The following is a 17,627-nucleotide window of genomic DNA, read 5'->3' as shown; positions in this document are numbered from 1 at the left end:
TGCAGGATTATGCCATGCTACACTGCTTTCAAAGAATATGAATCCATTGGCTGCTGACATCGCCTCTCAGTTTCATGAATAAATTTACATCTTAATTGTGTGAAAAATACTGCCTGCTAAATATCCTCCAAAATACACACCCTTTTCCACACAAGAGTTTAGCAACAACTGCTCAACAATGACCTTTCTTTAATTTTGCGCTTGTTCATCCTGTTATTTATACAATTACTGTAATTTTGAAAAATATAACATAACGTATTGTAAAGAGAATTGTCAGAAGGTTGTAAGAAACTGAACACATCACTGAGTACAAAAATACACTTGAAGGTCCAAGGATATTAGCATTACTTGTTAAATAAGCACAAAATCCAGAGGGTTTTTGGTTGTTGTTGTTTACAGTAGCCCTAATATAAAGATAGCTAAGCAGAAATAGGATGGCCACATTATAAAAGCTCAGTTCATAAATAAGCCAGTATTATCAATTGTTCCTTTCTGAATTTTTGTATGAGCTGTAGTGAATATTCCAGCAGATACAACTACTGAATGAATATAAAAGCCAGGTTTCAGGAAAAGTTCTGGATTTCATAATAGGAGAAACAAATATATTTCTCATACATTCAAGACAAGTTCCAGAATTTAACAGCCTGCAGAGATCATAAGCACACAGCACGTTATTATATAAATGTTTATTTTTAAAAAATCAGAATAAACCAAAAATATTTGATTGTTAAGTGTTGACTTTAATACAGAGCAGCGTTTGCCTGGAGTAATTGCGAACAGGATTAAATCTTTGTAAAATGTATTTCTTTTATTTTACAGGTATTTTAACAACTAATTTAAAAATATTTTCAACCTGTAGTTATATGTGTGCCTGTGTGTGTGTATAAAACAATTAATCACAAATTTAATGTGCTTCTAATCTGAAACATTGTTTTGAACTTTTGCATATATCCCTGCTTTACCTCAATCTCTACTGCTTATTACACCACCACTCTTATTGATAATGGTACAATATTGATCTGATTTTACTTTGTCTCTGCCTATGCTTTTAAGATTTTATTGTTTCAAGGTGATATCCAGCTTTGGCGTCCTGCTTGCACAAAAGGCAGTCGCTCATGCAAACAGCACTTCTCCTTCGTCTCCTTCCTCCTGCATTTTCATGTTGTGGGAATCCTCCAGAAAAGCCTGGAGAAGGCACAGGGGCCATTGGGGAAGGAGAAGGAGAAGCCCAATCATGTTTGCTAATGTGACACTGGAATTCTATCTTTGTGATTTTATATTTTTAAAATCAAAAGTTGTTGCAAAAAATATAAACTTTTTAAAAGGTTTTGTATTTTAATAGCAATTCAATTCTCAAAGAGAGGTTTCTACTTTGTCCATCTTAAAATGTCTCATCTGAAATTCAGAATACAGTTCACATAAAAGAATTCGGCAGAAGTATGACAGTGTTAATTAATAACTGCATTTTTATAATTTAATACACCACTGCTCCCCTAACTGAAATATGGAAACAAATTGTCAAAGGTGTATCTTGTCCAGCATTAACAAAGAAAGTAAAGTGTAGAACATATTTTTCATCTCTTCTGTTTTCCCCGAGTCTTTTATTCCATATGCGCTTGACAAATATATTCCTGACATTTCCCCATTTTTACTGTATAAATAGAATACTGAAGGCCATCGCAATACAGCACACAGCTACATAAGGGCTCTTCCGCTCGCCTGGAAAAAGAAACAAAATTGAATTACTGGCTAGTTCACATCACACAAGCGAGTATGACTGCTTGAAAGAAATGCAGTAACGTGAAGCAGGGAGATCTGCAAGGGAAAAGACACCGGAAATTAGAATTCCAAGCATGTTTTTGGGATCTACAGGAAGGTGAAGAGATGGAGATGAAGGAGACATGCTATTTGTATGAGCAACAGTCTATTGTGCAAGCAGGACACCACAACTGGATAGGATAGACAGAGCATAGACAGAGAGAAGGTACAACCACCCCTGCCCCAATGCAATATCTACAAATATGCAAAATGTGTCAATATCAGCCTAATTTTCTGCCCAGACCACTTCCAGTGAAGGCTATAGGAACAGTACTTGTAAGGTAAATCTGCAGCATTTCGGGGGTAAAGTGCATCAAAGACACCAGAGAAACACAAATACAGCCTCTCTTTTACAATTTTAAGTTTGTAATCCCCCCTCCTTGTAACCGCTCAGCCCTCCCCTAAATCTTCTTAACATGCTTCCCCTTGCACAAGAGTTTGAAACTGCTAATATGTACTACAAGCCTTAAACAGACACGGGCAGCCTCCAGTCTGTAAGTCAGTCTTGTATCATCAGGGGGTACAATTTGGCCCACAAGGTCATAGTTGCTAAACCATGCCATTTGTAGACATCACTGGTGATGCCACTGGGTTTAATGCTGCATTGGCTCTGTTCCCTGTTGGTGAGCACAGATTGAAGCTGTTTGCAAAAGTGCTTTGTGAAACAGCTGTGTGCTTTTCCTTTACCGGTAACTGAGCGGGTGGATAGTGGACGTTGATGTGGGAGGGGAGAAGGAGCCTCTTCTCCCCTATCTCCTGCCAGCTTAAATGGGCTACTTCAAAAACCACTTTGGCAAAGGGCATTATGACAGCGCCCATACTTCCTTTCAGTCTCTGTGGGTTGCTAGGTGCTTGGAAACCCTGCACAATGGATTTTAGGTGGGTGGGGCCTGCTTGTCAATCGCTCAATGTCATTAATGATATCAGGTAGTTTGACAGGTGGGCAGCCCCACCCACCTGTCAAATTTGGCCTGCAAGGATGATCCTAATAATGATCTGGTCCATGGAGCCAAAAGAAATTCCCCACCCTTGCCCTAAAGCAGAAACATGTCAAAAATGTTTCTCTTGTAGTGAACAATTGTTGCCATATATCTATGGTGGGTAACATTTGGACAAACACCATAACATTTAACTGAATAAATGCTGTAATACCCAGAATATGTTAAGCATGAAATATAATTCTTCTTCTTTGGTGATAACTCGTAGCTGAGTAAAATTGTCTTCCATGAACATGGTCTTAGCAGTGAGTCCATAAGTGACTGTGGAGGCCAATTCTGGATCCACATGTCCTTCCACAGTGGGGACATAGGTTTCTGGGTGGGAGTTGATCATGGTGAGGGTTTGCCAAACGTGCCTTCCTCTTAGCTCGTTTCTCCTTTTCACCTTGAATTCGTGCATCTTAAAAGTCCATGACACCTTTGGTAAAGGCTGTTCTCCAATTGTTTTCCAGTTATTAGTGTTTATGTTACCTTTTATTAGATTTGCCTTGAGAGTGCATTTAAACCTCTTTTGTTGTGCTCTGGTAATTTGCTTTCCATTCTTGAGTTGGGAATAGAGTAATTGCTTTGGAAGATGATAATCAGGCATCCAAACATGACCAGTCCAACAAAGTTGATGTTGAAGATTCATTGCTTCGACACTGGTGATCTTTGCTTCTTCCAGTACACTGATATTAGTTCGCCTGTCTTCCCAAGAGATATGTAATTTTGTTCAGAGACACTGTTGATGGAATCTTTCGAGGAGTTTCGGAGATGGCATTGCTAATGCTTCTGTATTGGTGGTGTGCTCAAAGGAATATGCATACAAGTATCCGCTCACACAAGCTGGCTGCTTAGTGAGAAATCTTTCCACAGCAAAGAAACAGTTCACTGAGTCTTTGCACAAGTGAGGGCCACCACAATTACATTACGAGACACTGTCATCATCTGGCACACATTTAATTAAACTGCAAATAGCTGTGCAAATTAACGTCTGCAATTTCACATCTGCTTAGAATTAATGTTGAGGAAGTCCACCTCCTACAGTTTTCTTACATGTTGTACTTTTCTGTTCTTAATTTTCTTGAGAGAGGCATCCATCATCAATTAGGATTCAACGCCTGTTAGCACTACTTTACAAATAGGCAACAGCTTGTCTGCTCAAAGGTGCAGACATTAAAAAGGCTGTTTAAACACAAGGGGCAGAATTGCATTCTACACTGATGTAGCTTTGTGTTTATCCTTTTACAGAAAGAGAACAAGTGCTAAAACAGTCAGAAGGCAGGAGGGGGAGAATCACATAATGTCTGCTAGAATTTTTGGCTCTCCAGACAAGAAATTATGATTCTAATAAGGTCATGCCAAACCTGCCACATCTTTTGTGTCAAAACTAGGCACAACAGGTTTTTGAACAAGTGATTAATTTTTTGTTTTGATAACTATTAGCCTCATGTGCTGCTTTGAAGATTGGGGAAGTGGCATTCTAGAGTGCTTAACGCTTTCCTCCTGTGCCCCTTTCTAAATCACAGCTTCTCTTGTGTTTGCATTTATGTGCTGAGGACAGAACAAAATCTATAGGCACTCATGGCACATGAAGTGTGGTGCTGCCACTGCACCACCCTTCGAGTTGTAGTGGTGTGGCAGGGTAGAGTGGAAGGGAGAAATATCAGGGTGGCAGTGGTAGCAGATGCAGGTTGACACACTTGCGTTTGCTGCCACAACTAACCCAGCGCTCCCCTCCTCCATCCTGGCAAGCAGAAGTGCCACTCTAGCCAGGACAGCAGTGCCCTACCTCATGCACCACGACTATTCTTGAATCTCTCACATCACTCCTCACATTTTCCTGTCATATAGCCTTCCCACAGGCAGCTCAAAGTAGCATACATGCAGTCCTTGCAGACTGATCCCACAACAACCCCGTGAGACAGGCAGAGAGTCTAGAGCAATTTAGTGCTTGAACTTTTGCTAGCAATACTGTAATTCAGTATACAGAACATTTTTGCTCTTAAGTCTACACATTTTGATTCCTAATACTAGTAACTCTTACATTAAGCAGTCTGTTTATCAAACTTAAAATTGCAGAAAAGTACATGCTGTGTATTTGAAAATAATGCCACTAAGATTTTTTTAAGGCAAATAAAGGCATGCTTAGATGACACACTAACATCCACTAATACAGTATATTTTTGGGAAACAGAACATGCACACTTACCAATCCTGGCACACTTCCAGAATATGCCCAATAATCTGAAAATGCATTTTGAGAAATTAGAAAAATGCAGCATTTCATATTTTAAGCTTATAATTGGATGCCTTTTTAATAGAGATAGAGTAGTTATGGCTAGAATTCGAAGACTGTGTGTGTGTGTGTGTGTGTGTGTACACACACACACACACACACACACACACACAGTCATACCTCAGGTTACAGATGCTTCAGGTTGCGCGTTTTCGGGTTACGGACGCGCCGAAACCTGGAAGTACCGGAGCGGGTTACTTCCGGGTTTCGGCACTTTGCACATGTGCAGAAGCTCCAAATCGCAACCCGCACATGCACAGACATGGCACTGCGGGTTGCAAACGCGCCTCCTGCACAGATCACGTTCACAACCCGTGTGTGTATACACACAAACACACACACACACACACACACACACACACACACATACACACCCACCCACCCACCCACCCACCCACCCCATGCTTAATGGCTCAGGCATGCCCAGTAGGATTTCCGGCTGCTTTTGTTGCAAAAATTTGCACTTAAGATAGTTTTGTTTCAGATGGCTTTTCTTTTTTGAAGTTAGGGATTTTAAGGATATGTTGCTTTTATGATTTAACTGTTCTTTCATTAATTTTAACTGATTGACACTGGGTTTTAAAAAAAATCTTAAACCACCTTGTGTGTGCATTGATAAGAAAGGTATCATATAACACCTAATGCCCCAAGAAGCAAAAGCTCATGAAGATTTGTTGTAATGAATTATAGTTTAGCTAGGCTTTCAAAAGTTAAAATGCTTATGACACAGATCTCACGTCAATGATTACAGCTGAGAAGAAAATCCATTAATGGTGATATCCAGTGAAATCAATGGGCAAGTAACTTGTCCATTAATTTCAATGGGTCTACTCTATCACTTGTGTCAGATATCATGCTGAGATTATAAACATGCAATTTATATTCCCCCTCCCCCAAAATTTCTAGAGTTACATACCCAGTTTGATTATTATCCAGTAACCTGGGAGCCAATGATCTTATGTATGCACAGGTACATATAAGCAGAAGGATTACTGTCAGGAGGCTCTGAAAATTGAAGATTGCAGACTGAAAGAAAAAAGTAAAACAGAAGAGGAGTTATGGTTCACTTTTGAAAATCATCTTCCTGCCCCATTTGTTTCTGCATCCCTCTCTGCCAGTGAGTAGAAAAAAGTGAGTTTTGGGGGCCCATTACGTTACGTACGTCTTTACATTGTGAACAATTCCAGTACGCGCACACACCCTAAATCTCCTAGCAAAGAAATCGGTACAAGAATATGATTTCTTTTCAATACAGTACATAATCTACTGGAACTCTGTATTTATAAGCACTATACAGACCACAAACTAAACAGGCATTTCAACTCTCAAAACAAAAACAACTGATGAAAAAGTTATCTGCAACTCTGGAGTTCCTGCTTGTACCACACAACCACCAAAATGCTCATAATTATGGAAGACTGGGTGTGTGCAAATGGAAGACTTGTGCATTTCAAGGACATACTGAGGGCACCGGAAGTCTCACAGACACATTGTTCTCCTTTAGGGGATACCCTGTCAGTGAGTATCAGGCCATACAGCGTTAGGACACAAGGTCAGGTTTTGCCCTCAAAAAAATGCTATCACAAGTCCAGCATTTTACTTTTCCCCATAGGTGTTAACTGCAGCCATTCCTTTTTAAGGTAAAATTAAAGGAGTAAGCTTGGGAACACTACTGATGTGGTGGTCAAGCTTTTTCCTGCTGATCCAAGCCATTGATAATTAAGTCTTCTCCTATCTCTGAGGATGGGCTGCAGCTCAGCTGTTTGTTTGTTAGCATTTAGAAACAATTTAATATTTTTTAAATCCTTGAGTAGCCAGCTGTAGAGCCCATACTTGGCATGCATTGATCCTGGGTTGAATCACTGGCCTCCAAAAGGAGGGTGGGAAAGACCTCTACCTAAAAGCATGCAGAGCCATTGCCTATCCATGTAGACAATGCTGAGTTGGATAGACCAGTGGCCTGATTTGTATAAGGCAGTTTCCCCATGTTCCTATCTGCATCTCATCACCTATCCTATCTAATCATGGATTCTATTTCTTGGCAATGTTCAAATATGATGGACTGACTCTAAACTCAGAAACTCAGACAGCTATAGTTGATGTAAAAAGACGAGAGTGATGTGTGTAGTGTAAAGTGAAAAGGGCAGAGAAAAAGTAGAGTTTATACCAGAACATCTGTGGTCTCACTATTTGAAAGAACTATGGTCAGGACCCAGAATCAAATACCAAGGACTGTGCATCAGATGGAAACTTTGAGCTAGTTTTTCCTCAAACAATATTCACTCGTATCACACAACTAACCTCTTTTGAAACCAAGCAAAGATTCAAAAGCAACTAGAGATATAAGGTGATGTTTCACTATTCATCCCATCAAAATATCAAAAGCTGTTTGGCGCTCGGCACATATATGCACCTTTCTACTGAATAAAACCCCATTAGTGAAATCCTATGTAAACAGCATGGCTTGTACATGTGCCTTTATCTATAGTTACATGTAAATAATGTAAAACACTACACTGCAGTCCTGTGCACATCCACTTCCATATAAACTTGGGATAAGATTGTGCTGCTGCACACATGCAAGGGGGCACTAATTCCAATTGTTTAGCCACTGCATTTTAACGGGTACTGTCCAGTGCTTTTTACGTGGACACCTACGGCATCTTGATGCGAGGACAGTTTAAAGTCACACAAAGGCCTCTGCAATTTAATGCAAATTATTATTACTAATTTATTAACCAGTCATTATTAGCACAAAAAACCTCCTAAAGAATCTGAGTGCTGCTTTGGGGAAAGTAAAATGAAGATATGAGACCCTGAGTATAGTATTTAGAATAGCAGGTGAGAAGGCAGCATTTTAAATATAACAAGAAGAACCTCTTGTAAGTTAAAAAGGGGGAAGCAGGTTTCACAAACGATAATTTCATCACCACATTCTGGGATAGGGAAGATGCTGCAACGACAACCACCTTTTTTTTTTTTTTAAAGGAAAGGCCACTATTGTAGTGAGAGAGAGAGTGAGCGGGGGAGGAGCGGAAAGGCAGAGACCACCCCCGGCGCCCATCTCTCAGCCCAACGGCCCCACTCACAAATACAGGCGGACTACCAGAGACAAAGGCGACCTAACCGAAGCCCCCCCCCCCATCCAAATAAACCCCCGACCGCCGCGCTTACCATAGTTACGCAGCGCCGCGAGCCACATCACACATCCGGTAGCCAAGGGGCGGGGCACGGAAGAAGCGGCGCCTTAGACGCTCCACTGATTGGTTCGGAGGAGGCACAGGCTCCGGATAGGCGCGGGCGAAGACGGGGCCGCCGTTCCCATTGGAGGAAGTGTGTGGGACGGGCAGCGCTCGAGGGGGGTGGAGGGGCCGAAACTGGGGAAAGGCGCTGGCTTCCCGTTGGCTAAAGGGAAAGGAGGAGGCGGGGCACTTTCAACCGACACACAGAAAAAGGGGGGAGGTACTATTGGTTATAGAAGCCGGAAGTGGCAGTTTTCAAGGCGGTGTGAGGTAGGCAAAGTGACGGGCAAGGAGCAGAGCCGGGTGGGGGGCGAATGTGTGGGGTTGGAAGCGAGGAAGTTCCTTCCAAGGGGCGCGTTGAAGGAGCGGGCGGGAGAGAATAAGCACGTCTTTTGCCAGCAGTGCAATTCTGTGCCCGCTTACACAGGAGTAAACCCCGCTCTCCCTATAGAACTCACTTCTTGGGCGGCATAGTGGTCAGGACTGGACCCTAAAGAGTCCTATCCGCCCCGCGCCTCTTCCTTGCTCTCTTTCTGCATCAGGGAGGAGATACTCCATTCTGGGCACTTATACTGTATTTCCTATACGAGAATTAGGCGTTTTGTTTTGGGTGCTCCTCGCACGTTGCTTACAGGGGCTGATGGGAGTTGTAGTCCAAAAGCATCTGGAGGGTTCTCAAGGCTGCGCTAGAGAGTCTTGAACTCTCCACACTCCGCTTAGATGATCTTTGTGAAAAGTAGTTCGTCGAAATCGGAAATAAGTCAACCTATATGCTTTGGTGGGTTTTTTTTTTTTTTTACGAGAAGCCCCCAGAACTAGTAGGTGCTGCAAAGTTGCTCCGAACACAGTTTGAGTCTTAAGAATTGGCCTTGGGTACCAGGACTGAAGCGGGTTCACGGGCCTTTCACGCAAAAAAAGGTCTGCTGTTTGCTTACTTTCATTTCAGCAGCCTAACATTACAACGTTGTTTTTGCAATTGGGAACCAGAAAGCCACCCAATGACCTGTCAGTACATCCTGACCTGACTTTTGCTTGCCCCAATGTAGTTCAAGACAACTTAGTTGGTCCATGGTCTAAATGATAATAAAAAGCTGAAAACTACTTATTTAAAAAGAAGATGGTTTTTGTTTTTGTTTTTAAAAACACCTTTGGCTGTACTAAATCCAGACACTTGCATAGATGCTATCTGTGCTATCTGATGCTTCTGAGCTGCTGTATTTGTATAAGAAATGAAATTGGACCAAATGGCAACTCCCCTTGTATGCAGGGGTTCTATCTGAGGCACCACGTGTGCCAGCAGAACACACACAAGCCTGCCCAGCCCACTTCCACCCCAACCCCCCTGCAGTGCTGAAAACGGGGTGGACGGTGGGTGTTATCACGTGTTACTTTAATGCTTGCAAATGGGAAGTTGACTTGGTCTAGAATAGCTTATCACCCAGGAATGCCTGGAGTTGATCAAACACAATGTGCTTAACTATCTTTTAAAAAAATGTATTTCGAGGGGGTTCCAGGTAGTGGTTCCCCAAATCTGCTGGCTTGGAGGACACAGTTTTCAGCAAGGAAGGCTTGCCATAACACTCTTTTGTATCACTCTTGCTCAAGGTATTATTAGCATTATTGAAAGATGGGATAAAATGTTTAAATGTTTTAATAAATACTATTAATTAACTACCTTGTTCACAATAGGGGCCTGTGTTTTCTAGCTAGCTTTAATAAGCCATAAAAAGCAAGGATCAATTGTGGTTGAATGGACTTTTCCAAGCACCCTGTCAACATCCTCAGTTAATTATAACTGGAACTGATCCAAGCAATTGAGATAAGTGGGTGACATGAACATCTCAGACATAACTCTTGACCCAACAATAACAAGTTTGAATGGATGTGAGCAACTTTATCTGCAAACATACAACAATTATGTTACAGCAGGCTGTCAGGTATGAGGAGAAATGACTGTGATAGCCATTTCCAGACTGAACAATAGCTCTACTGCACAACATTCCATAGTTGCAGTGATGGCAGAGAAGGAGGATCTCTTTATCATTACACCACAGTCTTTCTATTAAACTCTATATTATGTTTGTCCAGAGTTCTCCTGTCAGAACTGGGTTGTTTGCTCAAGAGTGTCAGAACCTTGGAACTGAGAACTAGGATCTAAAGACAACAAGGAGGCAGCAAAAGATAACTAGCTAAAAGCATAGACTAATCGGGATCAGAGGACAAACCAGAGAGTAGGAATTGGGACCATGGAGGGAGCCCAGAAATGTAAGAGACACTGGAGCTTATGTAAACTTCATTACTTAACCAAGAATTAGCTAGAAAAGTCCTTATATAACACCTTTCTGCCTAAAATCCAATGGCAAATCTGAGTGGGTGGAACCATGCAAGTTTGGAAGTGTCTTCCCTGAGAGGATGCAGTTGTGTAGCTCACCACATCGGACATGGGCCAGCAATTTCGGATATGTCCAGACTTTTGTGTTCTGATTTGTTCCTGCAACTTGATTAACCTTAATTCCTCAGAGTAATTGTGTCAGTAGCCTATTTCAGTTCCTTATTCTGAGCGTCAACAAGGCCAGAGCTAGAAGGTTTGGTAGAACTGGTTGAAAAATACAGTGGTGCCCCGCAAGACGAATGCCTCGCTAAACGAAAAACCCGCAAGACGAAAGGGTTTTCCATTTTTTTAGCGGCTTCGCAAGACGAATTTCCCTATGGGCTTGCTTCGCAAGACGAAAGCCCATAGGGAAATCTCCGGGGACAGCGGGGAAGCGCAGCGCGCCTTCTCCTCTGTTCCCGGACCTGTCCTGAAGGCTTGCGGTGGGAGGTCCGGGAACAGAGGAGAAGGCGCGCAGCGCCTCTCCTCTGTTCCCGGGGCTTGCGGTGGGAGGAGGGTTTTTCCTCCCCACCGCCAACATTCAGAAGGCTGTTCTGAAGGCTGGCGGTGGGAAGAAAAGCCCTTCTCCCCCGCCAGCCTTCAGAAGAGTTCCCCGCAGGGCTCTCCAAGCTGCGGATAGCAGCCTGCTGCCCCTATCCGCAGCTTGGAGAGCCCTGCGGGGAAGTCCTGCAGGGCTCCCCAAGCTGCGAATGTCTGCCCCGCGCGAGGGGCGCTCTGCTTAAGAGCCCTTGGAGAGCCCTTCTCCGCTGTCCCGGGGCGATTTTAAAGAGGTCCAGGACCTCTTCTGAAGGCCGGCGGGGGGCGAAAGTCTTTGCTCCCCCCTGCCTGCCTTCCCGGGAGAGCGGAACTGATGTGATTGATCCATTAGTTAAGTATTTCTATTGTTTTACTTGATTGGGTGGGGCCAGCTGCCCCCTTGCCCACCCCCGCCCGCTTCACTCATGAATGACACAAGTACTTTAAATAGTTTCTGTCATCTCAGCTGTTTTCCTTTATGGATACAAAGTGGAATTATGTAAATTGAAGATTTGATATGTACTTGCAGCAATCCAGGTTGGTAGTATGAAGCAAGGGATTGGATCGCCCAGTTCCCTAAACTTCCCCTCTCCCTGCTGTACACGTTGATTTAGTTCAGATAGTCCTTTAATATGAGATATAATTGATTTGGGACCTTCAGGAACAGTGTTTATATATTAAGTTGGTAATGGTTATGTTCTCTGGTGAGAGGAATACGTGAACATCCAAAATAGCAGGGTAATCTTGACTATTTGAAATGCTTTTATTCCTCTCCCAGCACCAGCAGACTATGCCCCTGATGTGATGGAGAGCAGAGGCACAATGGCAAGTCCTGGCCCCTAACTTGCTCTCACTAAATTATTTATTCTCCTTTTTGGTAACATTAATGCTCAAGGTATGTAGTGATTTAGACTATACTTGAAATTTGTTCATTACATTTTATTTTGTTTTTAATGTTAATTATGCTTCCTTTATATGGCAAGTTGAGTTGTCAGTAGAAGCTCCATGTTGAGTGTTTAGCTGAATCTTATTTGAAATGATCCAGAAGCCTCATGTGGTTATGAGGACGAAGGCCAAATTCAGTCCCATCCACAGGTGGCAGGAAACTGATTATGCCTGCATTTGAGTCTTCGATAATGTTGGATTTGGTTGCTGTCAGTAGATCCAAAATGAAATGCACTGGAGGACTGACGTTTACTGTGTCCATGTTTGGGGGAAATGATATACAATAATAATGTTTACAAAAAATATTACTTTAGGTCCACCATCCACTCTCATAAATGAAGAATGTGTTTCCTTTATTGGAGAATAAAATAAATGACCTGAGAATGTGAAATGTAGACTTCCTCTGAGACATTTTGGCAAAAGAAAGCAGAAAACATAGGAAATACATCACTACTTAGAGTTGTCTATGTTTCTTTACTGTTTTGTTGTAATATACAGGCTTAGTTAATATGTTCCCATTTGAAACCAATGGGGCAAACTAGTCCCGTTTTCAGTGGTAACTAAATGCAGCTAACTTAATCAGTCCATTGTGTGCAAACTTCAGTAAAATATCTAAATGTTGTAATACCATTTTGATAACTCTACTACTGATGTTGAGTTGAGTAATATTCTAATGGGCTCATTGCACTCCCCCCCCCAAAGTTCATTTCATTTGTTTGCTTTGTGGATCAAGCTGTGTGTCTGATGCAGCTCACATTAGAACATGGTTTTAAAAATCATGGCATGATCCAGCCAGAGTTAGTGAAATTCCAGTTCCATTGATTTCAGCTTGAAAAATGTAATCATCTTATGAAAACTTATTTTGAAGTCAACAGAACTATAAAGTGCTTATGGTTTTTTTAAAAAATACAGTAGCAACCCATAATAGGTTATGTGTAAGTCAGGTTTGCTCAGAGTTGGTTGTGCCTATTAATTGTGCCAAAGTTAGTCATGCCTATTAATTTCAATAGGGTTACTCTAAGTAGAACTAACGCTGGATGCAATCCAATGTTATATTGTTCTAACAAGAAGAAATCATAGCTGATTAGTTATGAGATAAACAAGTTGCTGCTTAATTATATATTTTCTGAGTTTTTAGCTTGATGGGAGGAACATAGCAATGGCTATTCTTCCATAAAGTCAAGAGTACCATGACTTGTTCTGGTTTACATTAGCTAAGTTCCAGAAAGCTAGCTTAAGCATTGCTTTGTTTTGTTGCAGCCATCAGTGACCATTTCTCTTCATATAAATTTAACCTGTAAAAGCAAATTAAAACTTTAAAGACTTGACTTGCAAGTTTGAGATGCTCATGTTTCCTTGCCACCTAGGACATACGCAAATCTTCTGCCTGGCTTCTCTTCTACTGAGCATGTTTAGTTCTGGCCCATAACTCAGCAACAGCATGTCGTTCAGCTGAATCTCCTGCCTTTTAGAAAGGAGATGCAGTCAGCATTGGGATCAAAGAACTAATGATTCCCTAGGTTTGCTAGTACTTCCTCCAGTCCCAGCTAGCATTAGTCCGAGTGGAACATTGCTTTCCTTGCTCTTCATTGCTGTGTGGAGGTAGGACTGTGAACATTCTATTGGGTAGAGTTCTGCTCTTCTAAGATGGAAGGAGGCACACTGTTTGACTGATGGTGGTCAGGGAGTACCTGTAGAGAATAGTTTTTGGGGTAGATGGTGTGTGTGTGCATGTGCGCACGCCACAATAGCAACTGTAACAGAGATTCTTGCTATGAATTCCCTCAGGAGTGATGGGAAAACAGTCTTTTTTCAAACATCCTGACTGCAGGAATGAGTAAATGGTTGTGGGGCTCCTGTGTGATAGAAGGTTTGCAAGAATTTTGCCTGCTGCTTCAAAAATAATTACAGTGGTACCTTGGGTTACCAACACCTCAGGTTACAGACATTTCAGGTTACAGACTCTGCTAACCTCGGGTTAAGAACTTTACCTCAGGATGAGAACAGAAATCATGCGCTGGCAGTGTGGTGGCAGTGGGAGGCCCCATTAGCTAAAGTGGTACCTCAGGTTAAGAACGGTTTCAGGTTAAGAACAGACCTCTGGAACGAATTAAGTTCTTGACCAGAGGTACCACGCAGAATAATGATGACACAGCACATTTTGGCATGGAAACACTCTGCTGTCATACAGAATAGACCAGAAAAGTTGGCAGATTTTTTTTGGCATTGGGTTGAAATATTGGTTTACAAGGAGGGACCAAACTGTAGAGGGGAGTCAAGATGTGTTTATTTGCCCTGATCCACAAGAGGTCCCAGCCAGGCCCAAGCTCTAAGGCTAGCAGAAGGAAGCCTCGTTTGATAAGCCAATGAGAGGGGCACAGCTTTGCTCCTTTTCCTCCCAGGGCAAAATGAGCTGTGGAGAAAGCTAGTTAGAAGTGCACTGTACATTGGTTGCAAGTAAGTAGACAGGCAGATGGGGGTTGGTTGAGGCAGACTGGGGCTAACGGGCAGCCCTTACGGACAAGCCTCCACCACTGCTCATGTGTTTCTTGAAACAAGATCAGCTAAGGCTATGTGCCATGTGGACAGGATCAAGCTGTAAATGTAATTGTTCAAGAATTGTAATATTTTTTCTTTTAGATCTGCATGTTCCCAAAGTATAATAGCGGAGGTTTGAGACACCTGCTGCTGCAACCTTTCTCCCTCAATCACTCTCTCAAAAGACAGTTGTGTAAGCCAGAAAGAAAAAGCTGGAGTCGAAGTATAAATGACACTCTGTGGAACAGTGAAGGAAACCTAAAAATTGGCTTCTGTATTGTGCCTGAGTGCTGTCCAAAGCAGTGTACAAAATCATTTGTCTACTAATTTTTTAAAAAGTGTCTTGTTTATTCATCAGGAATGTGGGCTGTCATTGTTTGTGGAGTAGACTCCAACTAATTACATGCCAGCCAACAGCTGATTCTTACCCAGAAGGAAGCATTGCCTAATAAAGATCATAGATGGCAACACTAAAAGACACAAAGTACTAAAGAGGAGCAGCTCAATCGTCAACTGTCTGATGCTTTCAATACAGCCAGTGATGTACAAATTGGGGTGGAACTCTGTGCTTCCCACCTGCAAGCCAATCTTTCTTCTTTAGCAGTTATATGGTGAGGTGTTGATATGTAATATGATTCTTCAAACCCTTAGGAAAAAAATGTTGGCTTTCCTGTTGCTATAATCAATCCGTTTCCCTAAAGCGTTTCTTTGTATTAATGAAGGGACATAGAGACTGAGTGCTTTAATTTTCCAGAGATGGCAAGTATCTTCAGACTACAGAAGCAGCTTTATTGAATCTTTAAAGGCATTCCAGGATACTCCTCCCGATCTGGCTATTACTGGCTGAGAGATGCTTATCATAGGATTAAAAATGGGTCTTATTTACAATAGCATCTAAATGAGGTAGTGCTAGAAAATATTTGGGTTTTAACAGTCTGCTTTAATTAAACAGTGATATTGTTGTAAAAGTAAAATCCCAACAGTTATTATTCAACTGGCTGTCATATCAGAAATTTGCAAAAGATGCTTTTAAGAACTTGTGAAGTTTTTAATGTGTGTTTTTCTTTCAGTAACAAATAGAAGCAAACTGTTTTTAATTGTTTATTTAAACATTTTCAGAAGAATTCACAAGGATTACAATAGGCTACTGGGTGTTTTAGGAACAAATGCTGAAATATGGTTGTAATGTGGATGATGTGCACTGAAGGGGACCTGTGTTATAAGTTTGTATTCCCCCTCCGTCCTGCCCCCATACTGTCTGGGCCCTGCAGGCTCTAAGGCCATCTGCATCATTGGCATCCCAGTGCAAACTGTGACTTCCACAGTGAATCAGATCCTTGATGTCTCTGTGGAATGAGAGAGGGGACCTGATCTACAGATGCCTCTAGGTTTGGCATGCACTGAAGATGATATCATTGCATTCTGTAGCCTAGATTAGTTTCTGACAGGCCTGAAATGAGCTGGTGTGGTGAATTCTTACAGGGTGGGTTGTGTCAAATTATCTTGGGTGTTTCTTTGCTTAACCATAATCTTCTATCAAAAGCTCCCCCCCCCCCATTTGCCCCTTTATCTACACTGCTTCTTTAGTTGATAAAAAACTTTTAAATAAATGAAATAAACAATGAACTTATGTGTAATTACTAGAAGCCTTTTAAGCTTTGCATTGGTTACTCTGGGTATTCATGCTCAATCAAGAGTAGAAGACTGATTTTTCACTTAGAATTCAAACATGCTTTTCCAATTGATGAGTTCCAGTTGTGATTTTTGTTATGGTTATAGTCTTTAGGTCCCCTCAGCATTATTTTAAGTGAATTGCTCCTCACTTTTTTCTTTTTCTTTTTATTACAATGCAGCTGTTTTCTAAGTTAACATTTGGAGCTGAACTTCTCCATTGCTCAAGAGCAGAAGGCTTTGTTGACTTAGATCCAGGGATGCATGTGAACAGCAGTGACCACTGCCTATGGGTTTGTGCTTAGCTTTGGGAGAGGTAAGAATCCTGACACAAAGGTCCCTCTTCCTCCACTTGTTGGGTCAAGTGAACTATATTTAGTACTCCCACCCCACTTGAATATTTATTCTAAAGTATAGTACAGTCTCTTTCAGGTTATGGAGGCCATGCAGGTTTTGTGTATTAGATTTTAAATTCCTACAGGACAAATAAAGGAAGCTTAAATTATTTGGTCCCATAGAGAAATTGAAACATTATCTGTATTAATTCACAGGGCTGTGGTTAGCATAGCTTGCCAATTTCATATTTTGTTCCTCTTCATTGAACTGGGAATAGATTTAAGTTATATATTGTTTCTCTCTCCTCCCCCCCCCCCCATCCTCCATCTCTCAATTTTCCTAAACAGCCTTTTGGAGAACAATGGAGAAGAAAGTTGTTCGCATCTGCCCTGTTTCTGATCCAGGCACAACTTATTTTCTTCAGATAGCGTGGCAAAAAGATTTGGGCGCCGGTTTTGATGTAGTACTCAGTGATGGCCTATCAGCTTGGACTGGGAAAGGTGATGTATGATCAGATGCTATTTATTTATGTCATTATTTATTTCAAGGATTTCTGTGTCACTTTTCTGCAACAAGTGCATAGAATGGTACATGTGAAATGAGACTTTCCCCAGATTCTTCATAGTCAGGCCTCAAATGCATAAGCAAAACTTCAGAACTTATAGTGTTGAACTATAAGGCTAAGCCACAAACAGTGACTTTCCTGAAAACCTCAGCAGCCAGCCTATAAGGTATATAAGGTATCAAGTGGGCCTTAAGGTATCCTGGACCAAAGTTGTTAAGGGCCTTGTAAATTAATGCCAGAATCTTGAACTTGACCTGGTGCCATATAGATGGTCAATGCAAGAGTTTAAGTACTACAGTTTTGTGCTGATGGTAGTCTGACCACGGTG

The 17,627-nt window shown here is 41.7% G+C and overlaps 2 protein-coding genes across 9 annotated transcripts in view; one reads left to right on the top strand and one right to left on the bottom strand.

The window, feature by feature from the left end:
- The window catches only part of XRCC4 (X-ray repair cross complementing 4), a 237,066-nt gene that overhangs the window by 120,859 nt on the left and 98,580 nt on the right, over positions 1–17,627 (top strand). For 3 of the 8 annotated variants that reach the window (XM_079995775.1, XM_079995770.1, XM_079995776.1), the window contains exons 1-3: positions 8,468–8,606; positions 16,581–16,714; positions 17,082–17,234. In XM_079995775.1, the coding sequence (XP_079851901.1) occupies positions 17,096–17,234 (139 nt within the window). In that variant the 5' untranslated portion in view covers positions 8,468–8,606; positions 16,581–16,714; positions 17,082–17,095. Of the gene's footprint in view, positions 1–8,461; positions 8,607–15,085; positions 15,339–16,580; positions 16,715–17,081; positions 17,235–17,627 lie in introns of those variants that run through there. The other 5 variants (XM_079995777.1, XM_079995772.1, XM_079995771.1 and 2 more) reach the window with 4 other exon arrangements.
- TMEM167A (transmembrane protein 167A) lies at positions 158–8,383 on the bottom strand. Its single transcript, XM_079995929.1, has 4 exons — positions 8,269–8,383; positions 6,011–6,120; positions 5,008–5,042; positions 158–1,719 (listed from the first exon to the last, which is right to left on the bottom strand). The coding sequence occupies exons 1-4, from the start codon at positions 8,269–8,271 to the stop codon at positions 1,649–1,651; spliced, it is 219 nt and encodes a 72-aa protein (XP_079852055.1). The 5' UTR covers positions 8,272–8,383; the 3' UTR covers positions 158–1,648.

This window comes from Podarcis cretensis (assembly GCF_951804945.1).
Source record: "Podarcis cretensis genome assembly, chromosome: 11".
Lineage (NCBI taxonomy): Eukaryota > Metazoa > Chordata > Lepidosauria > Squamata > Lacertidae > Podarcis > Podarcis cretensis.
Note: the sequence above shows the minus strand (reverse complement) of the source record. Positions and strands in the feature narration are given on the sequence as shown.